The 26,477-nt window shown below is 32.7% G+C and overlaps 2 protein-coding genes across 2 annotated transcripts; one reads left to right on the top strand and one right to left on the bottom strand.

Moving 5' to 3' along the window:
- Positions 1 to 4,671: 4,671 nt before the first annotated feature.
- LOC132545446 (M-phase-specific PLK1-interacting protein-like) lies at positions 4,672 to 6,693 on the bottom strand. The gene is made up of 2 exons (XM_060209129.1): positions 6,272 to 6,693; positions 4,672 to 5,703 (listed from the first exon to the last, which is right to left on the bottom strand). The coding sequence occupies exons 1-2, from the start codon at positions 6,677 to 6,679 to the stop codon at positions 5,566 to 5,568; spliced, it is 546 nt and encodes a 181-aa protein (XP_060065112.1). The 5' UTR covers positions 6,680 to 6,693; the 3' UTR covers positions 4,672 to 5,565.
- A 166-nt stretch (positions 6,694 to 6,859) lies between these two features.
- On the top strand, positions 6,860 to 25,197 carry LOC132545433 (GATOR complex protein WDR24-like). Its single transcript, XM_060209118.1, has 20 exons — positions 6,860 to 6,988; positions 8,592 to 8,734; positions 9,434 to 9,538; positions 9,943 to 10,059; positions 10,796 to 10,873; positions 11,496 to 11,602; positions 11,873 to 11,998; positions 12,307 to 12,438; positions 13,208 to 13,406; positions 14,381 to 14,560; positions 15,437 to 15,546; positions 15,929 to 16,048; positions 17,402 to 17,519; positions 18,354 to 18,413; positions 18,661 to 18,809; positions 20,429 to 20,686; positions 21,620 to 21,722; positions 22,669 to 22,861; positions 23,237 to 24,178; positions 24,240 to 25,197. Exons 2-19 carry the CDS (start codon positions 8,698 to 8,700, stop codon positions 23,370 to 23,372), a joined length of 2,328 nt encoding a protein of 775 aa, XP_060065101.1. The 5' UTR covers positions 6,860 to 6,988; positions 8,592 to 8,697; the 3' UTR covers positions 23,373 to 24,178; positions 24,240 to 25,197.
- The last annotated feature ends 1,280 nt before the right edge of the window (positions 25,198 to 26,477 follow it).

Below are 26,477 nucleotides of genomic sequence, written 5' to 3'. Positions count from 1 at the left end.
CTTTAATAGTCCAGGACACATACAAGGTCATCTTTAGCAGTCCATGCTATACATACAAGGTCATGTTTAGCAGTCTATGCTATACATACAAGGTCGTATTTAGCAGTCCATGCTAGACATACAAGGTCATCTTTAGCAGTCCCTGCTATACAAACAAGGTCATCTTTAGCAGTCCATGCTATACATACAAGTTATCTTTAATAATCCATGACACGAACAAAGTCATCTTTTGTAGTTCAAGCTACACATACAAGGTCATCTTTAGCAGTTCATACTGTACATACAAGGTTATCTTTAGCAGTCCATGCTAGACATACAAGGTCATCTTTAGCAGTCCCTGCTATACAAACAAGGTCATCTTTAGCAGTCTATGCTATACATACAAGATCATCTTTAGCAGTCCATGCTATACATACAAGGTCATCTTTAGCAGTCCATGCTATACATACAAGGTTATGTTTAATAATCCATGACACGAACAAAGTCATCTTTTGTAGTTCAAGCTACACATACAAGGTCATCTTTAGCAGTTCATACTGTACATACAAGGTTATCTTTAGCAGTCCATGCTATACATACAAGGTCATGTTTAGCACTCCATGCTATACATACAAGGCCATCTTAAGTAGTCCATGTTTTACGTACAAGTCCATCTTAAGCAGTCCATGATACACATAAAAGGTCATCTTTAGCAGTCCATGCTATACATACAGGGTTATGTTTAGCACTCCATGCTATACATACAAGGCCATCTTAAGTAGTCCATACTTTACGTACAAGTCCATCTTAAGCCGTCGATGATACACATACAAGGTCATATTAAGTAGTCTATGCTATACATACAAGGTCATGTTTAGCACTCCATGCTATACATACAAGGCCATCTTAAGTAGTCCATGCTATACATACAAGGTCATCTTTAGCACCCCATGCTGTATATACAAGGTCATCTTTAGCAGTCCATGTTACACTTACAAGGTCATATTAAATAGTCTATGCTATACATACAAGATCATGTCAGCACTCCATGCTATACATACAAAGCCATCTTAAGCAGTCCATGATACACATAAAAGGTCATCTTTAGCAGTCCATGCTATACATACAAGTTATCTTTAGCAGTCCATGCTATACATACAAGGTCATCTTTAGTAATACACAAGTCTTGATCTCAAGTTGTTCAATCAAATTTCTTGATACTGTAACTTCTCACTATAAAGTATTTTTTTAAAATATTTTGATACCATGCAAATAAATTGTAGTTTTGGTTAAGGTTAAACTTTGGTAATCAAAATTGAGTATTGATATATTTTCATCTTATTGACATAATTTCATTTACAGTATGATAACTGAATGCCAATTCATCCTTGGAACAATCAAGTTGGATGGTTCATTCCCCTACATAAAACATTTTACAATTGATTTATCTATTATCCACTTTTTCAGACATTTACTACTTACAATTCTATCCTGAAACACATTGATATAATTACCTCCCATTGCACATATTTTATGTAGCTTCAGATTGTAATAGAAAATTTTAAAGAGTTACGACATACCTTGAATGAAATAAAATGTACATATTTCATAGATTATAGTAGTCAACATAAGGCGAAAATAAAGGATTCTCAACATCCTGGAACACTTGTTGTAGTTTTATTTATGGACTAATTCATCGACATGTTTCGACGGCTAAGCGACCGTCATCAGGACCTAGCATAGCGGTCAAAACATATCGACGAATATGTCCATAAATAAAACTACAACATATGTTCCTGGGTGTTGAAAATCCTTTATTTTTTCCTTATGTTGACCACATTGTAAGGAACTACAGAATACCTCTGGTATCCATTCAGGAACCTAGCTGCAATCTTAGACATATAGTGTGTTGGTTCTTCAATATTGTTATCTCTTGATAGAATATAGTAGGAAACATGTAGATTCAGTTTAAAATTCACTACCATGTATCTGAGCCATTATGTATTTTTTTGCAATACTTTTTCCAAAATGATTTTTTTCATTTATATTTTTCCTTTTGAAAATCACTCCAGTAAATGTGATTATAAAGCAAACATGTGTTTTGTCAAATAAAGAATACAAATAAATTGACTATTATAATTAAAATCAGGGGGTAAATGGGAAAGGAGTGGGTAGTTACATTCTCTTCAGTAGATAAAGGGTTTTAAAGAGGGTTGATTTAAACAAAGCATTATTGGTAAACTAAATCTCCGGATTCAGTGGTGGTTCAATTCCACTAAATGCAATGCACAGTCACCCTCCTTTGTTTATCTTATTTATATACTGTAGAATGCTTATGGTATAATTTTAACTAGTTATAAGTTATACAATAGAAATTAAAAAAATTAGATATTCCCATCAAAAGCCAAAACCCTTAGTGGTTCCTGTGGTCACTACATGTCATCAAACCAAATTGACTACAAATGTTGGAGTATGAGGTTTATTTATAAAACTAAAGCCAGCATCAGTTGATCATCAATTCATATCTCAGTTCTACTTTTTTTTTACCATTATGTCACAAAATCCTTTATCAAAATTGTTTGAAACTTCATCACATTACTACGTTTTCATTACAAATTTATATTCAAACTATGGTTTTCTAGATAGTATGGGGAACTACATTTCTCTATCAGTGGATTGTACAAAAGACATACAAGTGAATAAAACATTTTGATACAAATTTAGCCAAGACACAGTGGAACCAAACAATACATTAAACACAATCACACAGCTGTTTCGTCCTAGAACTTGTCGGTGATATCTTGGAGATGAAAATCCAAAATGATTGAAAAAATGTCAAAAATCTTGATTGAGAGGTACACTAGCTTCATAATTCAGTACATTTTGTAAATTTCATATATCAGACACCACTACCTTGAGACCTGTAATTGTTCCCCATGCTTGCATTTGGTGTGTTTCAAAGATAAAGAGCACCTATATCCGTTTTTTTTCCAAAGTTGACTTAATTTCTGGCAAAACAAATTCTGTTAAATTCAACAGTCAATGTCAAAAACATTACAAAATTATGCTGATCAATTATGAATGATTTCATTCTTCTTGATAGTATATTTGTTTTGGGTGAAATAAAACATGATGTATTGATATATTGGCTTTTCTTGAGCAATAAAGTGGCCTGTATGCTTTCCTGAGTGATGAAGGGGTCTGTATGTTTTGTCATCTTTTTTCCAAGATATTGTGTACATAAATTGACAACATATATCTGAACACTTGCAGCCTGTTGTCTCATTTTCATGATTCAAGGGTTGTGTTAATCCCTAGGACATTCGAGAGTGACTTCCATGGATTATCTTCCATAAACATCAACTTAGGTTTGTGTTGTAAGTTTCAAAGATATAACTAAATTAAATTGTCATTAATTTCAGCCGAATGTTCTCTTACAGTGGGCATGTACTGCCAAACATGTATGATTGAGATATTAAACTGGGCTATGTCTGTTTCCCAGCCAGAGGGACTTTTCTATGTTGCATCTTGAAAACTGTTCAGCTCATCACTACAAAAACTTTGTATTCATATTGGGCTAGTCATGTATTTTGCTTTAAGCTAGCTATAGGTTTCATTTTTGTTATTTCCCGTTACCTTGGAAACTAAGCATTTACATCAAAATATTACTTTTTATAAAGTTAGGTAAGTAGAAGTCAACCACAACAGATGAATGGGTTGGGTTCATCAATTTATTTATGACATCTCAACTTAATACATATTTACTATGAAGTTACTGGGATAATACTGGAATAATCTTTCTCTAATAGATGCCAGTTGTTGTGACATCATAGAACAACAATATAGTTGTTACGTCATAGAATAACAGTGAATTAGGTACCCTCATTTTTAATCCCTTAGGGGTAAAATTGTAATTGATATATATATCCTGAAGAAGCCTGACGTAGAGTAAAACCGGCAGAGGGGCCTCGAAACAAAGAATCCACCCCACAGACAACAACCCGCTGTTGGCTCTATTCGCTGTTATGTGCAAATGACCTGCTATATATACAAGATGTTGATACTGTTAGATGCCAAAGAAACAATATTGTTAAAAAGGAAATTGAAATTATTTTCAAGATAACCTTGAATACTAATTTCTATAAATCTGACATCTTTTAAAACAAAGTAAAATATTGTCAATAGTACAGTATATTGCATCATCCAATCAGGTAGTTGTATGGCACTGCAGTCTATATTCAACGCTTACAGCTAAACTTTGTGTCCTTACGTACTACTACATAAAATCCTTTATCAAAACCCATTGTCATAATAATGATAGAAACATGTATATAATATATTCATTATTTCAGAATGAGCTAATAAAATTTTGAAACTGTAATTAAAATTATTCCTAATTAAAAATTTAAAGCAGATACAGAATCAAATGAGAAAAAAAGCATCATATATAACATACACTTGAATATATCAAACATTTTAAAAGTTTATTTCATATATAATTTGATATTTTCTTTTTTCAAATCTACATGACAGACCTTTGAAATTACATTGATTTTACAAATGTGACATCAAAATAAAAAAAATATGTTAAATAAAAGTTGAAATTGTTTATGGATAATTACAAACATTGATTTTAACATTCCAATATCAAATGTGAAGAAAAAAAATAGACATTTTTGTTTACCTGAAAAGTATGTGAAATAAAGTCAGAATTACTTATCCATTCAAATATTCAATCAAATCACAATAAAATGGTTTTTACATTAATATTAACAACACACATATAATTATATCAATTCAGTTCAATGAAAAAAAATATTTTATCAGAAATAAAAATCTCCATGATGCTAAAAAAACATTCTTCATTAAAACGCTGCCTGTCTCAGTGACAAATAGACAAAAAGTCTTTCGGTACAAATGTTATAAAACACTATTTCACATCATTTTTCAATTGTCAATTTGAGTCCACTTTGCAAAGCTGCCAATATATCCCTTGAGAAATTTCAAATTTTTGAAGAATTTGTTTTTCCTAGTTACTCACAAGTCTTTTAGTCCATTATACAAAGAAGTCTTAAATATATCCAACTGCTATCATTCTGACTATCACAATGTCTTACTGTTCAAAATATTTCTTGTATTTGATGCACAAATACAAAACTGTGTATATACAAATTGCACGTCTGTATATAATACACATATATGTACAGTCTTACTGAAGCACTGTGTGTCAATTTAGATAATAAATATGTTTTTTGTTTTCTTTTACAATACCATATGCATTGATAGTTCTAGCCATGTATGACCACTTGGCTCCTTTAACAACATACCACTGTTAGTTTAAGGTACCCCTGCCACTTTGAATATCATTTGACCATGTTTGCATATGATGGTTACACTCATATGGTATGGACTGGACATTGCTGCCTTGAGTTATATACATTAGTTTTGTACTTTACAGGATTTGAGCTATCACAGTTTCTACCTTAAGTGGACAGAAGTTTTAGGGGTAAAGTATTGGGTGTTTTAAATAACCAGATACTCTCCCATAAGTTTTCCTGAACAGAACTGGTTTAGGGTGTTTTTTCGTCACGTTGTCAGCGATGGTTCACGAGTGACCGGAACAGAACTACAAAATTTCCACGGATCATGTAACATACTCGGATGGAAGTAATCTTCAATATTGCCACTGCCTCCCGGATTACAATTACGGTCTTGTCTCGGTGTCTGGAAAGCAAGTTAATTTACTTTGCAATTTTCTTTTTAGAATTTTGAAACATAGATAAGTACATTGGTATTCCTTACAAACTTCTATACTGAATGTAAAAATATTGAAGTGGAAGTAAAACTGAATTTATGTGTTAACAGACGATGTGACAAGGTACAAATAAAGATAACTAGCTTTATAAGTCGTTCCCAATTTCATCGTCACAAAATTTAAATACATTTGTCTAAACCAGATGTGATTATCATCTATATCATCCAAATAATATTCTATGAATAAATTATACTCTATAAATATTATTAGAAACAAAAATGCCTATTCGACTTTTGTGTTGAACTCAGAACAATTTTTACTTAAAGCTAAAGCCAATATACAGCATTGTATGACACAGTTTCTCAAAACATAACACTATCAAAAATTAGTTTATCTTTTGAAGTGATCAAATATTAACACAAAGGTGACGAAATTAGACAGTTAAAATGCGTCATACATGCAAGGTCATTGCATATAAATACCTTTTGCAAAGACAGCATCAGAAATGTGAATAAAAAAGATTAAGCTCTTATGTACCTGATTAAAGTTTCTGTGGTAATTCTGATTATGTTTTCTGCCACTGTAACCGCCACGACCTCTTGAACCCGGGGGAGAGAAGAGATTTGGAGAATGGGGAGTTTTGAACTTCGAATCACTGGGGGATGTGTATCTATCGTACGGGTGACTAAACCCTGATGAGTTCATAAGTGAAGGAGAACTATAACTTGAAGAACTGAAATTCAAATGCCTAGGACTCTGATGTTTCGCAGAACCAGGCGATTGAAACTGTCTGTCTGCCCGAGGGCTGGGGTTTGGAGAATAACCCCTTGCAGGCGCACCCCACCCCTGTAAAATTGTTTGTTGTGGACTAGCCTGTCTTGAACTGTTACTATTCTGTCCATATCCGGATTGCTGTGGGTACGGAGATCTTGGCTGGAAACTCATTTTCAAAACACAACTTTCTACCTGCAACGCGATTATCACTTCAATTTGTATTCTGAGTTATAAAGATGCTTGGTATTGACAAATAAATGACACGGCTATACAAAACATTTTGATGATTCAGAAGCGGAAACGGAAACAATCTTTTACGCGGTTTTGATGACGTAGTCCACAAGCAATGGCTGAGAATGAGTACTTCTTCATCCTGTAAATAAGCTTAAGATGCAGTTCTGAATTGTTCCATGTTGTTGACGTACCCTCATAGATATCCGATAACTGCTATACCTTACACAGTATGTGAATAACCTACTGGTAAGAATGCGGGACTTACCCTTTTAGTAATGTTATCGGTGACAATTATTCAATCTCATCTGTGTCATTTTATGTCAACAACCGACGATAAACTAAACAAGTTGCATTCATGTAAAGAAAACAAAAAACACGCCTTATCAAAACACCGGCGTAGGTCCTACCCTATGTGAGTAATGCATGAGGTGAATAACAGTCGATAGGCTTCGTAATAAGATAATTGACACCTGCCTTTTCACAGGTAACATGGTTAGAGTTTGTCTTGACATGTGAAACTGATGATCACGTGATCTGCTTTCAAAATGAATTTTTAAATATATGTTTATTTTGTCATGTATACGTGTTTTTATGAAAACATTTTTATTCTGGCCTCGTCATAGTAAGAAGTGAGTACTGATATACTACTTTTCAAAAGGTCCCGGTGATTGACACCTCTTATGTGTGTATACATGGTTAACTGCTTGTTGACAACAAGTAAAGGTGCTCATACCTGTATTTATATCAGTTGTTTTCCATTAGTTCAAGATATTTTCATTAAGATCTTATGATGTTTGATGTCACTAAATGAGATGCTTATATAACACCATTAAAAACAGATGTTAGTGTACAGAAATAAAACTTCAGTTCTGTTTTTTTATTAAGATGAAAATTGAAAATAAAAGGGGAAAACATTGAAAAAAGAACAGATCATACTACATGTATTGAAGGCAGAAAGCATCATTGATAACACATTATCTTTATTTGAAATAAGAGCTCCAAAAGATTATGTGTTTTACTTTTTTTCTTCGGCCTAAAAGATAAAATGCATGTAGAGATCACTTTGTCATGCATTATTAATGAAATTCACATACAAAATACATCATCATCAAAGTGTCTTCTAGAACTTGGTGATTTATTGGGTTTATAGAACACAATTTAGTGTAGAGGTCATATATACAGGTATGTAAAATATTGAACTATATCTGAAATTCAGTTTTAACTGTCAATGACTATCTTCAGTTCTTGTACTTTGGAAAGTGACAAATAATTAGGATACATCGCTATGAAACCTCTAATTGTAGTGAAATTGAGCTTGGGTTTTTTACAATTATTTATAAAATAAACGTGTATAGATATGTAACAAGTTTAATTTGTATTTTCCAAGAACTATTAAAAAATTTGTGACAAAAGTAATAATTGACACTGACATACAATTCCTTTGTCTTATTTATGTTAAAAAAAATCATCAAAAAGTGCCTTTTCTTGTTTGATATTTAATCTACATTTGGATGCAGTCATCACATATCCATTTGTCTATAGATTGTATGTATTCATACAGATACAATTATATAGTTTTAAGCAAATGAACAGCTTTGTATTTATAAGATGTCTACATGTATCATCTGTTCGCAGCTCTCATAGCAGTCAAAATATTAATATATTTAGTAAATACAATGTTCATCCAGAAATGTTGAATATATATTTTTACTTTCTTTTGTTTTTTCTTCTGTCAGGAGCTCTGGTGAATCCTCCTGACTTGAGGAGTGTCAGATCTTCCTTCTCTTTATTAATTATAAATACATTTTGTGAAAACAGTTGCATTTCAGTATTCATTTCTATATCCTAGTTGACGAAATGATATGAAGTGGAGTTTGATAAATGGGTGGCATGGATTTTGGAAGGGTCACTGTCTTTCAGTAGTAAAATAGTTTTGGAAAAAACCAGCCGTCAGTATGATGCACAATGTGTCCCGTGCTGTCCATGATCGAGGTATATATAATCACTTCAAGTTTTTCATCTTAGTTCTCTTAATAACTTCAGAATGGATTTTTCTATCCGCTACATGGAAGTGTTCTTTCTTTTTAAATGAACAAATTAAAGCATAAAATGAAATGTTAAATATTTGCTTAGTAATGGTAACTGATAGGACAGTAAATATAATGATATACTGATGGTAGTTTTATAAATTGTTCAGATTCAAGTTTTGTATGAATTGGATGCTCAATAGGTTCTATACATCTCCATGTGTATTTATATCTAATATGGATCATTAATAGCTTAACAGAATAGTTGATGATGAATATGAAAAAATTGTCTTCCCCAAATTCATTTCTCTCATCAATGTTGCATACATATATACATTATAATAAGAAAGTTCAAAATTAAATGTATTTTTGAAACATCTATGAAATAAGTGGTTTTTCACTCACCTGATTAAGAGAATTGAATTGTTTGAAATGTAAGTCCTGTTGAAATGCCATTATAACAATATTTTCATTTGAATATATTCTACAACATTAACAAAGTAAATATTCATTTGTACCTGCATGTGTATTCAGTACTATTACATGGTGTATATATTATTATTCCTCTCAGTCACTGAACGTCTTTGTAGAGAATATGTATTTTCTTAATTCTTTATTTTTTGATCTTGAAGTTCATCTTTTGTTCCAATATACATTTATCTAGTCAATCCAGTGGTACTCAAGACTATGCACTGTAGTTGTGAGGGAGCGCTGAATGCCCTGGCCATCAACAGAGACACATCTCTTGCTGTGGTTGCAGGTCGCACTGGTAAGTTTCTGTCAAACTGTCAGTTTTGAGATGTTGTTCCTGTTTGAAGTAAAAATTCATCTAAAATGAACACCTTTTTTATTTTGCTTGAAGCCAGTAGTGCCAGTTTGTTGCTTCTTATGCAGTGTCAGGGGGTAGGCTTATTACAAGACAAATACATAGCACATACATAGGTATAATATTCTACTGAACAGCAATATTGATGGATGGGTTTATTACTATTTATTAGGCTTATTGCTTGATAAATACACCAAGTCTTATTATTTTTATCGTCAAGTCCATTAGATTTAAATGAGAACAAAATGCTTCATCTTGTTGTGTATGTAAGAACCAAATTTAAGTTACATGCAAAGTTAATTTTCTTATTGATTAATCATTCTTTTTCCTCCTGTTTATTTTTCAAGTATTTAAAATATTTGGCATAGAAGATGAAAAGTTTGAGGAGAAAATGAATCTTCGTGTTGGGCGAAATGTCAACCTCAACTTCAGTGCATCAGATGTGACCTGGAACCAAAACGAAGGTAAATATTCTGTTCTTTAGATGATACTACTAGATAGATACTGCTGTACTCCATATTGATGATTCTGACATGATCTTTTCATCAAACAATGTTTTAGGAAGAAAAGTAAAGAAAAATATCTAGATCACATCAATGAATAAATTAGTTTACAAAGTTATCAGAATATTTGGAGAATTAGAAGAAACTTTCTGAAATACAAGTTTAAGTTTCTAAATTATATGTCTTATTTGCAAATTCCTTTCTTGTGTTGGTAGATTTTTTTTCAGTATAAATACACATTGAATTCACTGTCCAGTTTGGAAATTCAAAATTAGTTTTCATATCTATATATACTGTTCCTATTGGTGTGTGGCACCAAGCAGTGTTTTGGTGTGTGGTACCAAGCTGTGTTCTACTTAGCTGTAATGAGAAGATTAGTTTGTTGTCAGTATTTCAAAGCTAGTGACTTCATCCTAACAAGGTTTAGACATAGGTTAGCAATCAAGTTTGCTATGAAGTATCTACATGACCTTAACTGAAATTTAATGGGTTTTATAAAGAAAGATTTTAGTGTTTCAGCTGGCTGAAGTTCAGATAAATGTAACATGAGAAACAGAAGTATAGTACTCCCCATCTGGACGTCAAGAACTGCTTGGATTTAATCAAATAAGTGCATGAAATATTCTTCTAAAGCTGAAAATATTTTTTTTTTAAATGAATGTTAATCAATGTTAATACCATGTTGTATATATTTCAGATAACATATTAGCATCAGCCGCCACTAATGGGTCTGTGGTTGTATGGGACATTAACAGGACAAGTAAATCCAAACAGGGTAGGCTTTAATTCTGAGGATTTTGTCTAGAATACTCTTCAGGAAGAAGTCTGTTATTATCAGACAATACCAGTCTGTTGTTTAACGATGCTTTAAGATTTATTCATTGTTCTTGTTTAGATATATTTATTTATTACCATGGATTCAGAATGTATAGATACATATCTTATGGCACAATTTGCTTGATTTTTTCCTGACAAAACATTCACAAAATATTGCTTTCTTTTTCTCCTTTCTTTTCTTTGATGCCCCAACCATCCAGTTCAACTCCATATGAGAGGGTTGACTAAAAGTCATAGATTATATTTGTGAAAATTCATAATGTACCTTGTAAGAGTATTTTTTAAAATTCCAAAGACCAAGGTTTTTATTTGAATATATAGAAATTTGTCAAACAATGAGACTAATTTGCACGAGAATTTGGCATAATTGAATTGTCTCACTGCTAATTTGTAAGATAGATAAAGTGTTTTCTGTTAAATTCTTGTTTTCAATTACATGAAAACAAAAGAATATCAGAATAACCTAAACTTAATGAAATGGTGACAATAATAAACAATTTTCTTATAAAAAAATCTTCCCACTTATGAGAGGGAATTTAATGCAATTTCTCTATTTCCAGATTATGTGTTTACGGACCATAATCGAACAGTGAATCGGGTTCGTTTCCATGAAAACGAAGTGAATCTGCTGTTAAGTGGTTCACAGGATGGATCAATGAAATTGTTTGTAAGTGTTGGTGTTGTAGACTAGTCATGTTATATTTGTGTTTGTGGAATTAGATGATACAAAATACATGCAATATGTGTATAATTTGCTTCAGTTTGTTTCCTGAGGACTTTCACCTCTTCAGAGATTCTTTTCACTTATTAGTTATTAGTGAAAGATGTTAATTTATGTGGGAGCAAACCGCACACAAAGGTGAATTTATTTTTTTGTATACCTTATAAACTATAATATATATTATTGTACAGTATAATAACTTTTATTGTGTCACAGGATGTGAGGAAGAAGACAGTCACCACCACATTTGTGTCAGGAAGCAGTGTCCGCGATGTCCAGTTTTGTCCCAGTGCATTTAGTTACTTTCATTTTGCTGCTGCTGATGAAAGTGGTAACATTCAGGTGAAGAAATAGAATTTTCCATACCACCATGATATATTGAACACACTCAAATATGAAGATAAGTTCTTCATGATAATGTGTTTCAAAAGTGCCAAGTCTGAATTTAGAATGATATTTTTTTCCTATATACCCATACATTTTGGCATAGATTCACTCACTAGGGTTAAAAAATACAATTTGAAAAGATAAAATATTTGTTTTACTTATGTCTATAGATTCATGGAAATGAGTTTTAATGTCTACATGGAAATTTAAACTTTGGAGCCAAGATGTCGTAATTACAATATGGTTTATATTCCATTTTGCAGATCTGGGACATGAGGCAACCAGACCGTGTCCAGAAACAGATGACAGCGCATAGTGGCCCAGTTTTTAGCATAGACTGGCACCCAGATGATAGGAACTGGATTGCCACTGCAGGCCGTGACAAATCCATCAAGGTCTGTAGTAGTTTAGAATTTGATTTTGATCATATTTGAGTTTGTACCTTAAGATTGCCTTAAAGTAAACTCTATTGATTTTCTGCATTATTACTGCTTTTTTCTTTTTGTTATGGTTACAGAAAAAGATGAAATACTGAATTTCTTCAAGTTTAAAAAACAGAAAAGGAAAAACAAAAATTCTCTAAGTATCTATATTCATCATATTTAAATCACTTCTAATTGATAAGATAGAGATAAGTAGGTAATATTAGCAGTTCTTATAGATTTATCCATTGGTTTCCCAAGATCCTTTAGTTGCTGCTGAAAGATTCTATGATTATTTCATTTGGGGTCGCAATAACTGGATCTGTTAGAATATTGGCCTAAATAATCTCACATGAAAGTCTGAGGTGTGTGTTTTGACACTTCTTAACCTTGGTTGTTCATGTTTCACTGGAAGCCAAGAAACTGACCTAAGTTTGCTGATGTGGTTGTGTCTGGTTGTGGCCTTGAGCAAGACACTTTACCGTAATTGGTTTAGAAGGTATGCTGTTAAGTAGTCACCAACTACTACTAGGAGACCCAGGCTTCAAAATGATTGTGACTCTTCAGGGTTTGATAAAACTAGCAACAAACAAATTATTGATACCATATTAATTAATGGCACTATTTCAAACAGATAAACAAAAATGCCATATTTAAAACTAAGGTCCTTTACAAGCCTAAACCTGTACCATTAAACTTTGACAAAGATTTTAAGTATATTTGACCGTTGCTGTTTGGACAGGTGTGGGACTTACAAAGAAGCAAGCTTATGTATACAATTCACACAGTCGCCTCCGTGATGAGAATTCGTTGGCGTCCCCAGAGGCGTTATCATATTGCTAGCTCCTCCCTTCTCGTTGACTTCAGCATCAACATCTGGAACATTCAGCGACCTTACATACCCTTCGCAGCCTTTGAGGAACATAAAGACGTCACTACAGGTACATTTATACACAGAAATATCATAAGAAATAATTTTCAGAAAAGCTCAGTGCACTATAAAATATACTACTACTTGCAAGACAATTTATTTTTCAGAATAATTAAAGAGTTTTTCATAATCATCACGAATAGCAAATAAAATGTACAGATATTGTACATATGTTTTGTTATTTTCAAATGGCTTCTTGTCTTTGCTATTTTTGAGATATTAGCATCCTCGATACTTCAGAAGTCATGCTCACTATTGCTCTCTGCACCCCTGGAACATTTTATTGCAAAATTGAAGGTTCCATGTACGACGCCTTGTGGACAGGACGAAAAGACTAGTTTGACCGTTTGATGTATATCATAAATGATTTGATGTTGGGTGTTACTCCTTTGTAATCTTCAAAAGAGGGTATCAGCCTGTGATTGGTCTTTTTTTTTCCTCCTGGAACCAATCAAATTTCACTTATGCCTTCAATTTCACCATGACATGGTCCAGGGGTGCAGAGAGCACAATTGATCTTAGTCTCTGGAGTATTGAGGATGTGTTTTTATAATTGAATGAAATTGTGAAAATAAGACATCTTGAACTTGATGTCAATAGAACATATTTAAAAGTATATATATATATACTTTATATACTATATATACTTTATATAATATATATGTATATATATATATATATATCTGTCCCTAGCCAAATTGTTACTCATGACCATCATTCCATTATAATTTTGTTTGTAAACATTTGTTTGTCAACATATACAGAAGAAGAACTGTTATTTGATATGAAGTTGTATGTATGTCTTCTGATTTTGTTTTGGTCAAGCATTTTTTCTTAAAAAGTTTGAGAAAGCTGAAATTTTAATCCATTGATGAAGTCAACCTTTATAGAATTTTGACACTCCATTATATATTTAATGATGACAGAATGCTTTTTATTCTCTGCCTGTTTACTAAATTGTTTATGGGTTTGTTGTTTGTGTAGACATTGTCTGGAAGAAGGAAGATCCCCACATGTTTTACAGCTGTAGTAAGGACAGTACATTGTACCAACATGTGTTCAAAGATGCCAAACGTCCAGCTGACCATGTCACACCATCTGGAATCGACATGAACCTTGATTACACAGTATCCCATGCCCACGGGGAACGTACACTTTCTACAGGTATTGCATATCGCAGGAAATTCTTCTAACCTCCTCTTTGAAATTGGTATTTGTTGTGGTGTTATTACACTCGCTGTCATGAAATTGTTTTGAAATGAAAATAGTTTATAGTTCATGAATTTTCCTTCCTGGTTATGCTTAACTGATTTTTTGTCAACCATAAATTTTTTTTTCTAAAAGTTGATATATTCCTGGTCATTATGTTCTCTTGAAATAACCTCAGAAATTTTCTGTACTGTAGGAAATAAATTCTTTGTTCTCTTGAATATTCCCTCTATGTTGATATTCCTGGATATGTTAAATTAATTTTTTGTTCTCTAGAAACATTCTCTCCAAAAGTTGATATTCTTGGCCATGCTAAATTAAAGATTGGTTGTCAGAATATTCTTTGTACAGTCAATATTCTTAGCCATATTAGATCGCTTTGTTGATTTTTCTGCAGATACTTTGTTTTAGCTAGACACCACTTTGAACATCATTTATTGTGTTAAGAATCCTGTCCACTGAAAGGTCGAAATAATGAAAGGTCATAATAGTGGACATTATACTTGTTAAATTAACTTTAATTAAATGAAACTAGTGCTGAGGATGAAATCCCTCCTTCCCTTTGTGATACAAAAATGATTGTCAAAGTATGTGTAACTTTAAACTGGTAGATGTGATATTGAACATGCTATTGTTATCTATTATCCCACAACAGCAAATTAATTAATTGTCCTTTCTGAAAGAATATACCGGGTATATACTTGGTTTTGGTCTTGTCAAACAAACATTCCCTTTTCTTATATTAACCCTTGCTAGAATAATTTACTAGAAAAACTGTTTATTGCTATGGTATATCATTTATCAGAATTTTCAATTTTTTTGTTTATTCAGACAAACACAGTTCTGGGAGGCTGTCGATATTTCAGAAGAAGCCATCCCGTAGTGATCATTTCACACAGGCATTCAGTACTTTGCACGTTCACAGCTGTGATAAACATAAGGTAAACACACAATCAGATGTCTTGATTATAGATCATGTGATACATCATTACCAGTATCTGTTGTACTCAGGGCTTTTCTTTAAACTTATTCGGACTACGATTGGTACTCTCATATATGCATTATTTCTGAAATTTATATTCTACTTCGTAAAATTTACTTAAAAATTGACTCATTTTCTTCCCAATCTATGTCCTCATCCTTAATGGACAATCTCTGGTGTATTTGTTGTGATGATAAGCAATAGATCATGGTACGAGACATTTGAAAAACAGTCTTGATTTTATACTGTGTAGTACTCAATAAAGAATTTTTCATTCTTCCAATCACCATGTTGATTAAAAGTCATGTAAAGAGATTCTAAAGATAATTATGGATTTGTAGACCTCTTTGTCGATGGACTGGTTTCGGGACTCTGCACGGCGTTACCTCCTGAAGGGATTTTCATTGGACAAACTTTGTGAACACAATGCTCAAGTGGCTGAAAGTCAAGGTCGCTACCAGGTGAGGTTTTTTAATCTCGATGACCACATGCTCTGATCAGTAAATCTAGTTAGTTCCAGTTGGATTTCTAAACATTTTCTCATCAAAATTCTGGTTGATTTCCTGGACCGGGAGTTAAAGTTATCAGAATTTCTTTTTACAAGTCAAATTATTTCAGATTCTAGTTTAACTCTGATTTTAAAATGCTCTTAAATAGTCTTCATTTTCTCTCAAAATCATCTCTCAGATATTGCCAGGTCAGATTTTCTTACATTTATCTAAGGTCATTGGTCAAGGGATGACTTATTAAAAATATTTCATGTTACACTCTCAATTTTACTTCGATTATCAACTTTTGATTAGAAATTTTGACAAAATGAGAATGATTGATTCTGTTTTTGTTGGGTTTTTTTTAACAAGCAAGTCAGTAAAACAAATAATCTTTACTTGTTTTAGTATATTTTTTATTTATTTATTATACCCCTACAATGAAGCCTGTTGGGGTATATTGGAATCACCTTCACTGACCGTTTGACTGTTCGACCACCCGTATGTCTGGATTATATTATATTGTGTCAAGTGTCTCTCATTTTGTTCCTCTTTATAACTTACTGCTATATCTATATGATATATAAATGTGTTCTTTCACTTTTTATTTAAACTTGATCAAACACTTCAGGTAATTATAGCTTATAATTTGATATATCAGGTGTTCCATAACGGTTACCATGGAAACCCTTTGGAGGCTTCTGATTTGTTAAGGATTTAGGGCGATGACAAATACAATGATACCATTTTCGAAAAAAATGTTTGCATTTAGTTGCCATGGTGACCAAGTGAAGACCTCTTGGAGGCATCTTGTTGTGACAACCCCTTTAAAATTATTGTTCATTGTGAGCAGGGCATATCAGTTGGCAATCTTGGCATCAGTTTAAGGTTATTATGAATTAGTAACATAATTATTTAATTATCTTAAATGATTACCTTGACCTCAATGACTCTGACACACTTTATGTCACTGCTTTATCTCATGTATGAGATTGCCTATTTTCTGTGAAATCAGTTATTTTTGGGAGGATGAAAGTTTCCCTTTTTTGTTTTTTTGTGTTTTTAATTTTTTATTCACATATTTCTTTAATTTGTTTTTCATTTTTTTAAAAATTCAGTTGAAATCAGTTTTCCACTGGCATACGTTTTGTGAATTATTCATAATTATTATGATAAAGAAATCTACTGAAAAAATCATATCAGTATAAAATCCATAACACAGGAGTATACCTATAAAATCATGAAAAGCAGAGGCCCACCCAACCCCCTGCCTCCAACCAACCAAGTTCAGAAATATTGATTCTAAAGTGCTGTATTTCTATATAGGTGGCCCAGAGTTGGAGAATGCTGATGGTGATGTATTCACAAAGCCTTTACACCGATCCACAGTTCCGAACACTCTCCATGGTTTCCAATGGCAGTGATAAGCCTGACACAGATAAAGGTCAGTGTGCCATCTTGATTTAACCATATAGAATTTAGGGTTAATTCTTGTGTTATGTTTCTAACTTATCAAACTCTTGTCATCTCTCATTTTGGCTGTATGGCCATCTTATTACTAGCCCCTAAGCTCTGGCTGGGGGAATAGAAACCTATGTTGGGTAGTTGCTAGGCACTGGCTACAGGTCATTGGTTTTTTCTCCACAAACTCCAGTTTTGCTCCACCGCCAAGTAGGACTTAAAACAATGATAAATAAAAATTTATTTCAGCTTATATCAGGTAGTAATCATGTGTGTCTGTCCATTTCGATCAATCCAAACTTTTGTTTTCATGGAATATTTTGGAATGCCGCTGTTTATACTTCCTAAAATGTATTGATACACTGTTACATACAGACATGTTGTATTGGTTTAAGGAGTTCTTGAAATTAAGGTTAAGGTCAATGCTTAATAAAATTAGGCGAGAGGTCAGAGATAGCCACACATGAAACAACGCCTTTTAGTTACTAATAAACCTATTCTTGTATAGAATATGCATCATATTCTTACTGAAATTAAAGACCGCATTTTTAAGGTTTAAAAAAAATCCCCAGCAAAATTAGATATAGCAGGATGTGCAAAAAGAGCTAAAAAGATAAAAAGGAAATGAAAATAACACAGAAACATACACCCTGATAAGAAGCTTTAAGTAAACTTTTCAAAATTCCATAAAATATGATAATATCATACAGTAGTTGTTCTTGAAAAATCAAAGGTATTTTTTGATAGATAAAAAGATATACCATCAGTAGATTGAGTGCAATTTAAAATAAACAACCCTTTTTTTTTACAATTTCAGGCAAGACAGATGCTCAAAAATCTGTTCATCAAGATTCGGGCAATAATGATGTCACTTCTGGTAAGTATACCCTTCAGTAAGTAGAATCTCACAGTATTTGTCAGAAAACATGATACCCCAGGTAATAGAATTTTTTTTTTTTATTTTTTATCAAAAAAATATTACCATGTTAGGTGATACTGTATGAAGTTGAAATTTTATTTGTTTGTGGTAAATTTTTCTGAATGTATGATGGTAGGTTGGGGGAGAGGGGATGGCAAGGATGAAGAGGATAATTAATTGTTTGATACGTGGTTTGTGTTATCAGGAGGAAGTGACGATGATTCTGACAAAGAAATTATCAAAGAAAATCTATCTAGTATTGCACGAGGACAACCTTCTACAGAATGGGATATTCTGTTCGATGGTGATCAACTTACATATGATTCCTTAGGAGATTTGGACAAGGGATTACAGGTAAACCAATGGTGTTTCCTTCCTAATTTTAATCTTATTTCATTAATTCATTATTGCTCAAAATTTTTTTAGCAATTTCCAATCCGATTAATTCTGATGAATCGTAATATTTGAATAAAATTGCACTTTTGAATAATAAATGAATACAAGATGTATTTCAGGGAATGATTGTCATGTCATGTTACAGTGAATAGCAACAAAAGGAAAAATTTACAACCTTCATTTTTTACATTTTTGATATACAATGAGTCCTTTCTCATCTATTAGATGTGTCAGACTGATGTCCAAATATACATATACTTAAATTTCTCCAAAACTTTCACCCCAAATCTGTCTTTACTCTCCCCCAAATTTCTCAACAAATTTCTCTCCAAATCTCCAAATATATTCAATCTTTTCTTCAACTCATGGGCTTTATGTCCCCAAATTGTTCAGAAACAACAATAGCAAATATGATGATTTGTCATAATTTTGAACTTGTTTTGATTTTGAGAAAAGAAATGGACTGAAAACTACAATAGTAACAAAATTTCTTTCCATTTTCTACGTTAACTTCTCCGATCAAACACATTTTTACAGTAACCACAGCCATGTTTTTGGGTTCTTCAGGGGCAAACAGATCCTAGCTTTCATATTGGCTAATGGGAAATGCCACAAAGTTCAATAACTGCTTGTCATTTTATCAAAAGTAATCTTTTCCTGACATATGGATTGTATTCCTGTTAACATCAACTTGACCACAGTTTTCTAAAGTAACTCACTTCTATCAAAGGTTTAGTTTCCTGCAAATTACTTACACTGAATTCAGTGGGTGGTACCACAAAGTAGCACAAAGAATCTTGGAGTGAAGAGGTGGTGGTGGTGGTGGGGGGGGGGGGGGGGTTTGTTTTAAGCCCTGAAAATCACCTGAATCTGATATACAAACAAATGTAGAGGATACATGAAGGCTCTTCAAAAAAAGCCCATCAAATAAAAAAATGAGTAAATTGGTAATTAGATCATCTTATAAAATTGAAAATCATACAACCCTGTACAAAAATTCACAAAACCAGAAACATGAAAGCATTCTTTACTAGTAACACTACGTTTCAATTTCGTGGCAAATTTTCATCTTCAAGAATGCCATCAAACAACGTAACACAAATTACGTAATCAGACGTTGAACCCAATCCCTAACTAAATGTTTTCAATGTACAGCGAACATGTTAGACATTTGAATTCAAGAGGATTTGTGTTAAACTCTCTGAACATTTTACAGTCAATTTTGTCTATTAGTGACATGATTAAGTTACATTTTCTATGTGAATATACAAATAAATTTACATGGAAATTTGTTTTGTGTTAACATATTTTTAATCATCTTTTAAAAACTAACTACAATTTGTCAAGTACTGCAAAGTTAAAATGAGTGAGTAGTATTGTGCATTCATAAAAGATACTAGAATATTGGTATACACCTGTGAAATATATTTGTTATTACTGAAGACAGTATTAAATATACTCGATTTCGGCAAAAAAAATATTTCCAGTGATTGTTTAAAAATCCAAATGAGGTACATGTTCTTCTGTGCTTTGTTCTAAAATAAAGGAAACTGATTTTATGTTTGGATTTTGACCAGGAGCTCATCCTACCAAATGAAGCCTTCGTACCTCGTCATGAGATAAAGGAACATCCAAATCCTCTGAACTCTTTGCCGAATGGCCATGATTCTCCCACTAGTGCCAATGAAAGTGAGAGTAATATGCAGAACCTGCAACACAGCTCGAGGTCAAATGTCGACGAAGAAGTCCTGGTAACATTCTCAAATGACATGAATGTGCCAAACCTAGGATTCTCTAATCATGTGGTGGACATGTTGTACTTTTATGCTGAACAGGTATGAATAAGAAGATTTTTATAATATCATAGTCTACTGCTGCTTAAAGATTGCATTAAAAATCCATCAAATTTATTATTTAACATTTATTATTTTTTATATTAAAATCCATTAAATTTGTTATTAAACATTTATTATTTTTTACATGATATTTTTAATGGGTACCATGTACAGGATAATTTCACAACAAAATCTCCAACAGCGTTAAGGATGCTGGTTTTCTACCACTATATTACGGCAGCCTGTGCCTGTGTGAATGGAACAACATGTAACTGTGAACTTTCCTTTATGATTGCATAGATATTCTTTATCTATTTATTTTGAGGGGGAAGGGGGAGGAAATAACAAAATAATTATATGAGAAACAGTCATTTTTTCTGAATGCATATCAAGGCAAATAAAATCACTGGGATGAAATTACCTTCAGTCTTCAATTCAACATTCTATTGCAAAATCAGGGACTAATGAGAAGCAAGTTTTTTATTGGCAAACATACAATATGATGAAAAATAGTATTTAATGTAATACTTAAAAGCCATAAAAGTTAATTTTTTTGTGTGTGTTTCATATACCATCAACTGTTATGTTAAATATTAAGAGATAAATTATGTACTTTGATTGAAACTAAAGTAAGAACTATTGGTATTTACAATTAAAATAGATACCTGTTCCAAACCAGTACTTTATTTCATGGAGAAAATTGTTGAAATTTTACCCTGTACAATGAACACTAGAGTATATTATGTCTTGATCACAGTCAACATCACAGAAAGGATGATTTACATAGTATATATATGTCATAATTTAATCTTTTCATTTACTTTCTCTTTCAGTAATATATGTATTGTTTTCAACTATGTTAAGTTCTACTTAACTCCATTTCACAAGCTTCAAATAATCGGTTTAACCTGGATATTGTTTTTAATTCAATAGGGTGATGTGCAGACTCCAGTGTGTATGCTGCTTGTATTAGGACAGAAAAACCGCCCTGAAATTGACATCGCTACTCAGGAAAACTGGTTCATGTCCTATATAGGTAAATACTGGTCAGACATAATTAGTCAGGTAAACTGGTTCATGTCCTATATAGGTAATACTGATCAGACATAACTACTCAAATTAACTGGTTCATGTCCTATATAGGTAAATACCGGTCAGACATAGCTAGTCAGGTAAACTGGTTCATGTCCTATATAGGTAATACTGATCAGACATAACTACTCAAATTAACTGGTTCATGTCCTGTAAATAGATAAATACTGGTCAGACATAGTTAGTCAGGTAAACTGATTCATGTCATATATAGGTAAATACGGGTCAGACATAACTAGTCAGGTAAACTGGTTAATGTCATATATAGGTAAATACTGGTCAGACATAGCTAGTCAGGTAAACTGGTTCATGTCCTATATAGGTAAATACTGGTCAGACATAATTAGTCAGGTTAACTGGTTCATGTCCTATATAGGTAAATACTGGTCAGACATAGTTAGTCAGGTTAACTGGTTCATGTCCTATATAGGTAAATACTGGTCAGACATAGTTAGTCAGGTAAACTGGTTCATGTCCTATATAGGTAAATACTGATCAGACATAGTTAGTCAGGTAAACTGGTTCATGTCATATATAGTTAAATACTGTCAGATATACCTACTTTGGAAAAAAATTTAAATTGTTACAAACTGACTCTAGCTATTGTTAATTATATAGTTATGATGACAGAGCATTGTTTCCACACTTATGTTAAAAGTTTTTTCTGTGGTAATTCTAGAGCTGTGGTGCCTTATTCATGTTTGATCCCAGAGTCTTGTAAAAATGCAGAGGACTTAACTATTTTTTGTATTTCCTGTTGTGGTATTTAAGAATGTGTTTTGTTGTTAAATTGGATGTATATTTCAATTTTCTTTAAACTCTACTTTTTTTAAGTGAACTGTCACAATTTGTATATACATGTCAGTCAATCTTTTTTTATTCAAATTTAGACTTGCTGGGCAGGTTTAAACTGTGGACGATATCCAATGACATTATTAAGATGAGTTACCTCCCTCAAATCTCCATGATGAACCAGCAGTCGACACGCATCCCTTTACACTGCTCGATGTGTAATAAAGTCCTGTCACGTGTCGGCTGGCTTTGTGATCGATGCAAGATTATCGTCAACACCTGTGCCTTGTGGTAAGAAAACAACGAAGCAATATAGGATACATTTGAAACATACTTTGAGGAGAAAAAAAAGCAAATAAATAAAACATTGTCTTCTACAAAATATCCAATTTGATTCATGCAATAAGTAGGTCATTGTTACAAGGTTTGGACCCAATAACAAAATGGAAGTTGATGAAGAAAATTTTGATAGAATTTTATCAAAAGCATCACAGAGCCAAAAAACAATTAAAATTGTGTTAAATGAATCTCATTTACATTAAAATGAAGCTTATTTACATTAAAATAAAGGGCAAACTGTACAGTTGGTGATTTATTGGCATGTTCTATGCATCAGAACATTTCAAAAGAAAATTCACTAATAATATTGTTTTTGCCTTACTCCAGCCATCACCCAGTGAAAGGTCAATTCCTGTGGTGCCAAGGGTGTTCTCATGGTGGCCATCTACAACATATGTCTGACTGGTTCTCCACCCGAAAATTCTGCCCTGCTGGCTGTGGACATATGTGTGAATTCACATGATCTTCATGTGAATCTTACTGTTATGTGATCTGTGATTCTTGTTATGACTTACATGTGATTTGAGAGTTATTCCTGTGAATTCTGGGATAGTATGAATTACTTTGTAGCTGCCTACTTTACTGCCTAATATGCACAACACTTTGGTTCTATCAAGATAGATTTTTCACTCTTAAATACAGCCATCATTATGCCCTAAACTTGCAAAATACAAAGTACTGTTCTATGGTAAAAAGGATATTTTGTGCTTCTCAAAATTTATGTTTTTCAGAGAAAAAAATTGCATGGGCATCAGTACTCTTAATTTCATAGGTTTATAGTGTCCTTATGACTAGCTTAGATAAGTTTTAAACTAATTAAGGTTTGAGAATAGAAAATATTACTGAAGAGCAGATTAGTAACTTGAGAATGTTGAGTACCCAAGAAACAAATGAAAATACGAAAACAACCAACCCTAACTCAAAGACATTAGTCCAATGATTAAAAAGTTAATTTGTTGATACCAAGTAAGTATACTATTTTGTACTTTATTATGAAGTCTTAATTGTTGTCTTATTTCATTGTTTGTCAATAGGCATTCACACAGTAAAAGTTTCTACATGTGGAATATTACAAACAGGAAAAGGTCAACTCCATGTATGACTCTCAATGTGAATGATAGAGAATGGAATGTTTGGAGTATATGGAGGTGACACTGTATGTGACTCGGTGTCAATGATAGAGAATGGAATGTTTGGAGTATATGAAGGTGACATGTATGTGACACACAGTGTGAATAATAGAGAATAGAATGTTGGCAGTATATGGAGGTGATACTGTATGTGACTCTCAGTGCCAATAATAGAGAGTAGAATGTGGCAGTATGTGGAGATTATACTTCATGTGATACAGTGTAAATGATACAGAACAGAATGTTAGTATATGGAGGTGACACTATATGTGACTCGGTGTCAATGATAGAGAATGGAATGTTTGGAGTATATGGAGGTGACACTGTATGTGACTCTTGGTTTGTATGATGGAAAATGGTTGATCCAAGGATGTTCAACACCAATTTTTGTTGAGAATGTGGACATTGGAATTTTTCCACATAGTTAAAGAATTTTTTTGTGTTTGTATCTGGAGAATGTAATTGACCTTAAGTGATAGGGAGTGTAAAGTTTGGCTGCTCTGCTATGGATTGTAGAATTTTTCTGACATTGATCATAAAACTTTAATGATGAAATGGAATTTTCTAGGTGTGAGCTTGAATTTTCCTAGAATTTTCCAGATGTCAGCCAGACTTTTTCAGACTGATCAAAGTGAATTTAAGTCTGACTCTCAAGGTTCTACTTCATTCAAGTACCTAAGATTTGAGTTGTTGTTAAGAACTGCATTCATCCAAGTCCTGAAAAAGTAGAACCTGACATAAGATAACCGCAGGTTCAGTGACATATTCAGCCTATGGTTTTTCTTTTTCTGATGGATTTGTGTTGGGGACCTGTCTTAAACTCAATGACATGGTTTCCTAATTCTAGGTGAAATGAAGCAAGTCTTTGTACACTAATAGTTCAGGATGTGATATAATATTTAGTACAGGTGAAAATGGTTTGTATTTGACGTAAAGATACATTCCCTATATCCAGCACATGTCGTCTCATGTATCATGGAGTGATTCTGTGCAACTTGGACCTTGTCGCCAAGGTTACACAAAGTGCCAAAAAGTGTAAACAAATGATCATAAGAAAGGTTGTTTTAAAAGAAAACTCAAAAATTATGTTTTAATTGTATCTTGTTTTGTCAACAAACACTTTGCTTTGTGCAATAAATTTGAAAATATACTGTTTTATACATCTGGTCTGGTTTTAATTTTTCCAAGTGATTGATAACAAATATGCTTTTCTTACATAGAATGGTATTGTTGTACTATTATCAGTGCTGTAGTTAATCCCAATCCCAATGACCTTGAAATGAAAGTGTTGTTATGTCATTATCAGGTCATCCATGAAATTTTACTGGTTTACTTTCATTTGAATGTATACCAAGTTGGTAATTTTCAAAGTGGATATAATTTTACAACATCTACATTCATTAAAGATGGCACAAAATTCTCAGCAAATATTTTTTGAGTAGATCATAATTGCAGAAAATGTGTTATATATCCTAGTCCATCTGTACATACATCTCAATATATAAACTATTCAATGCAAAATTGAATACCTGTGAATGAGTCAAAACTAAGACAACTCTGAAGTACTAGCTCTTTGAAATTAGACATATAAAGTATTTGAAATTACTGCCTAAACAATGAATTTTACCTTCAACCCCGAGATGACCTCAGCAGAAGGAGGGAAATGCAAAATCTCCAGAATCAACCAAACAAGGAGTGTTTTTGGATAAACTATTACCCCAAGATTCAAAATACAGGAGGAAACCTTGCCATCCAATGTAATGATCATAACATTTCATTGGCTTTCCTGATTGAGATGCTGTATTTCAGTTGAAGACCTTAAAGTTTTTTTTTTAATTTTCTAAAAATTTTACAGGAATTGGATCTCTTTGACCTCATGAGTCAGTCAATGTCGCTTTTATGAGAAAAGTCATCACAGCACCAGTTTTTATCATCATCACAATATGGGATATTCCAATCACCCTGTGTCTGTGTATGTCCATCAGCCCTTTCACAAATATTGTTATGGATATTTCTTTGGGAGTATTGTATGAATCTTTCTCTAAATTTCATATTGAGGTTCCCTATACCTAGTTTGGCAGTGAACCATTTTCAGACTGATCCAAAAATAGCATGGTCACCAATCTTGGATTTTGACAGTGATAGCTTGTAATTGCTGTTTCTGGAAAAAGTAGGAATCAGACCAGAAAAACAAAATACTGACAGGAGACCACCTTTTACTTGACAGTTGAAGATTATTCTAGCTATCTCTTGAGACGAATTCTCAAATTTCATAACGTCAGAAGTATATAAGAGGAAAGAATATAAAAATGGTGAGAAAAAATCCAAGCTTTTTGGTGGAGTATGTAAAAACTAAAATCTTCTAATCTGTTTTAATAACTGTTCCTACTACAGAACTACAATTGCTTCTATATCATATGTAGGGATTATGGTCTGAT

Source organism: Ylistrum balloti, unplaced genomic scaffold (assembly GCF_031769215.1).
Source record: "Ylistrum balloti isolate Yb309-2 unplaced genomic scaffold, AGI_CSIRO_Ybal_v1 Utg369848, whole genome shotgun sequence".
Taxonomy (NCBI): domain Eukaryota; kingdom Metazoa; phylum Mollusca; class Bivalvia; order Pectinida; family Pectinidae; genus Ylistrum; species Ylistrum balloti.
This window is presented reverse-complemented; position numbering and strand designations above follow the sequence as displayed.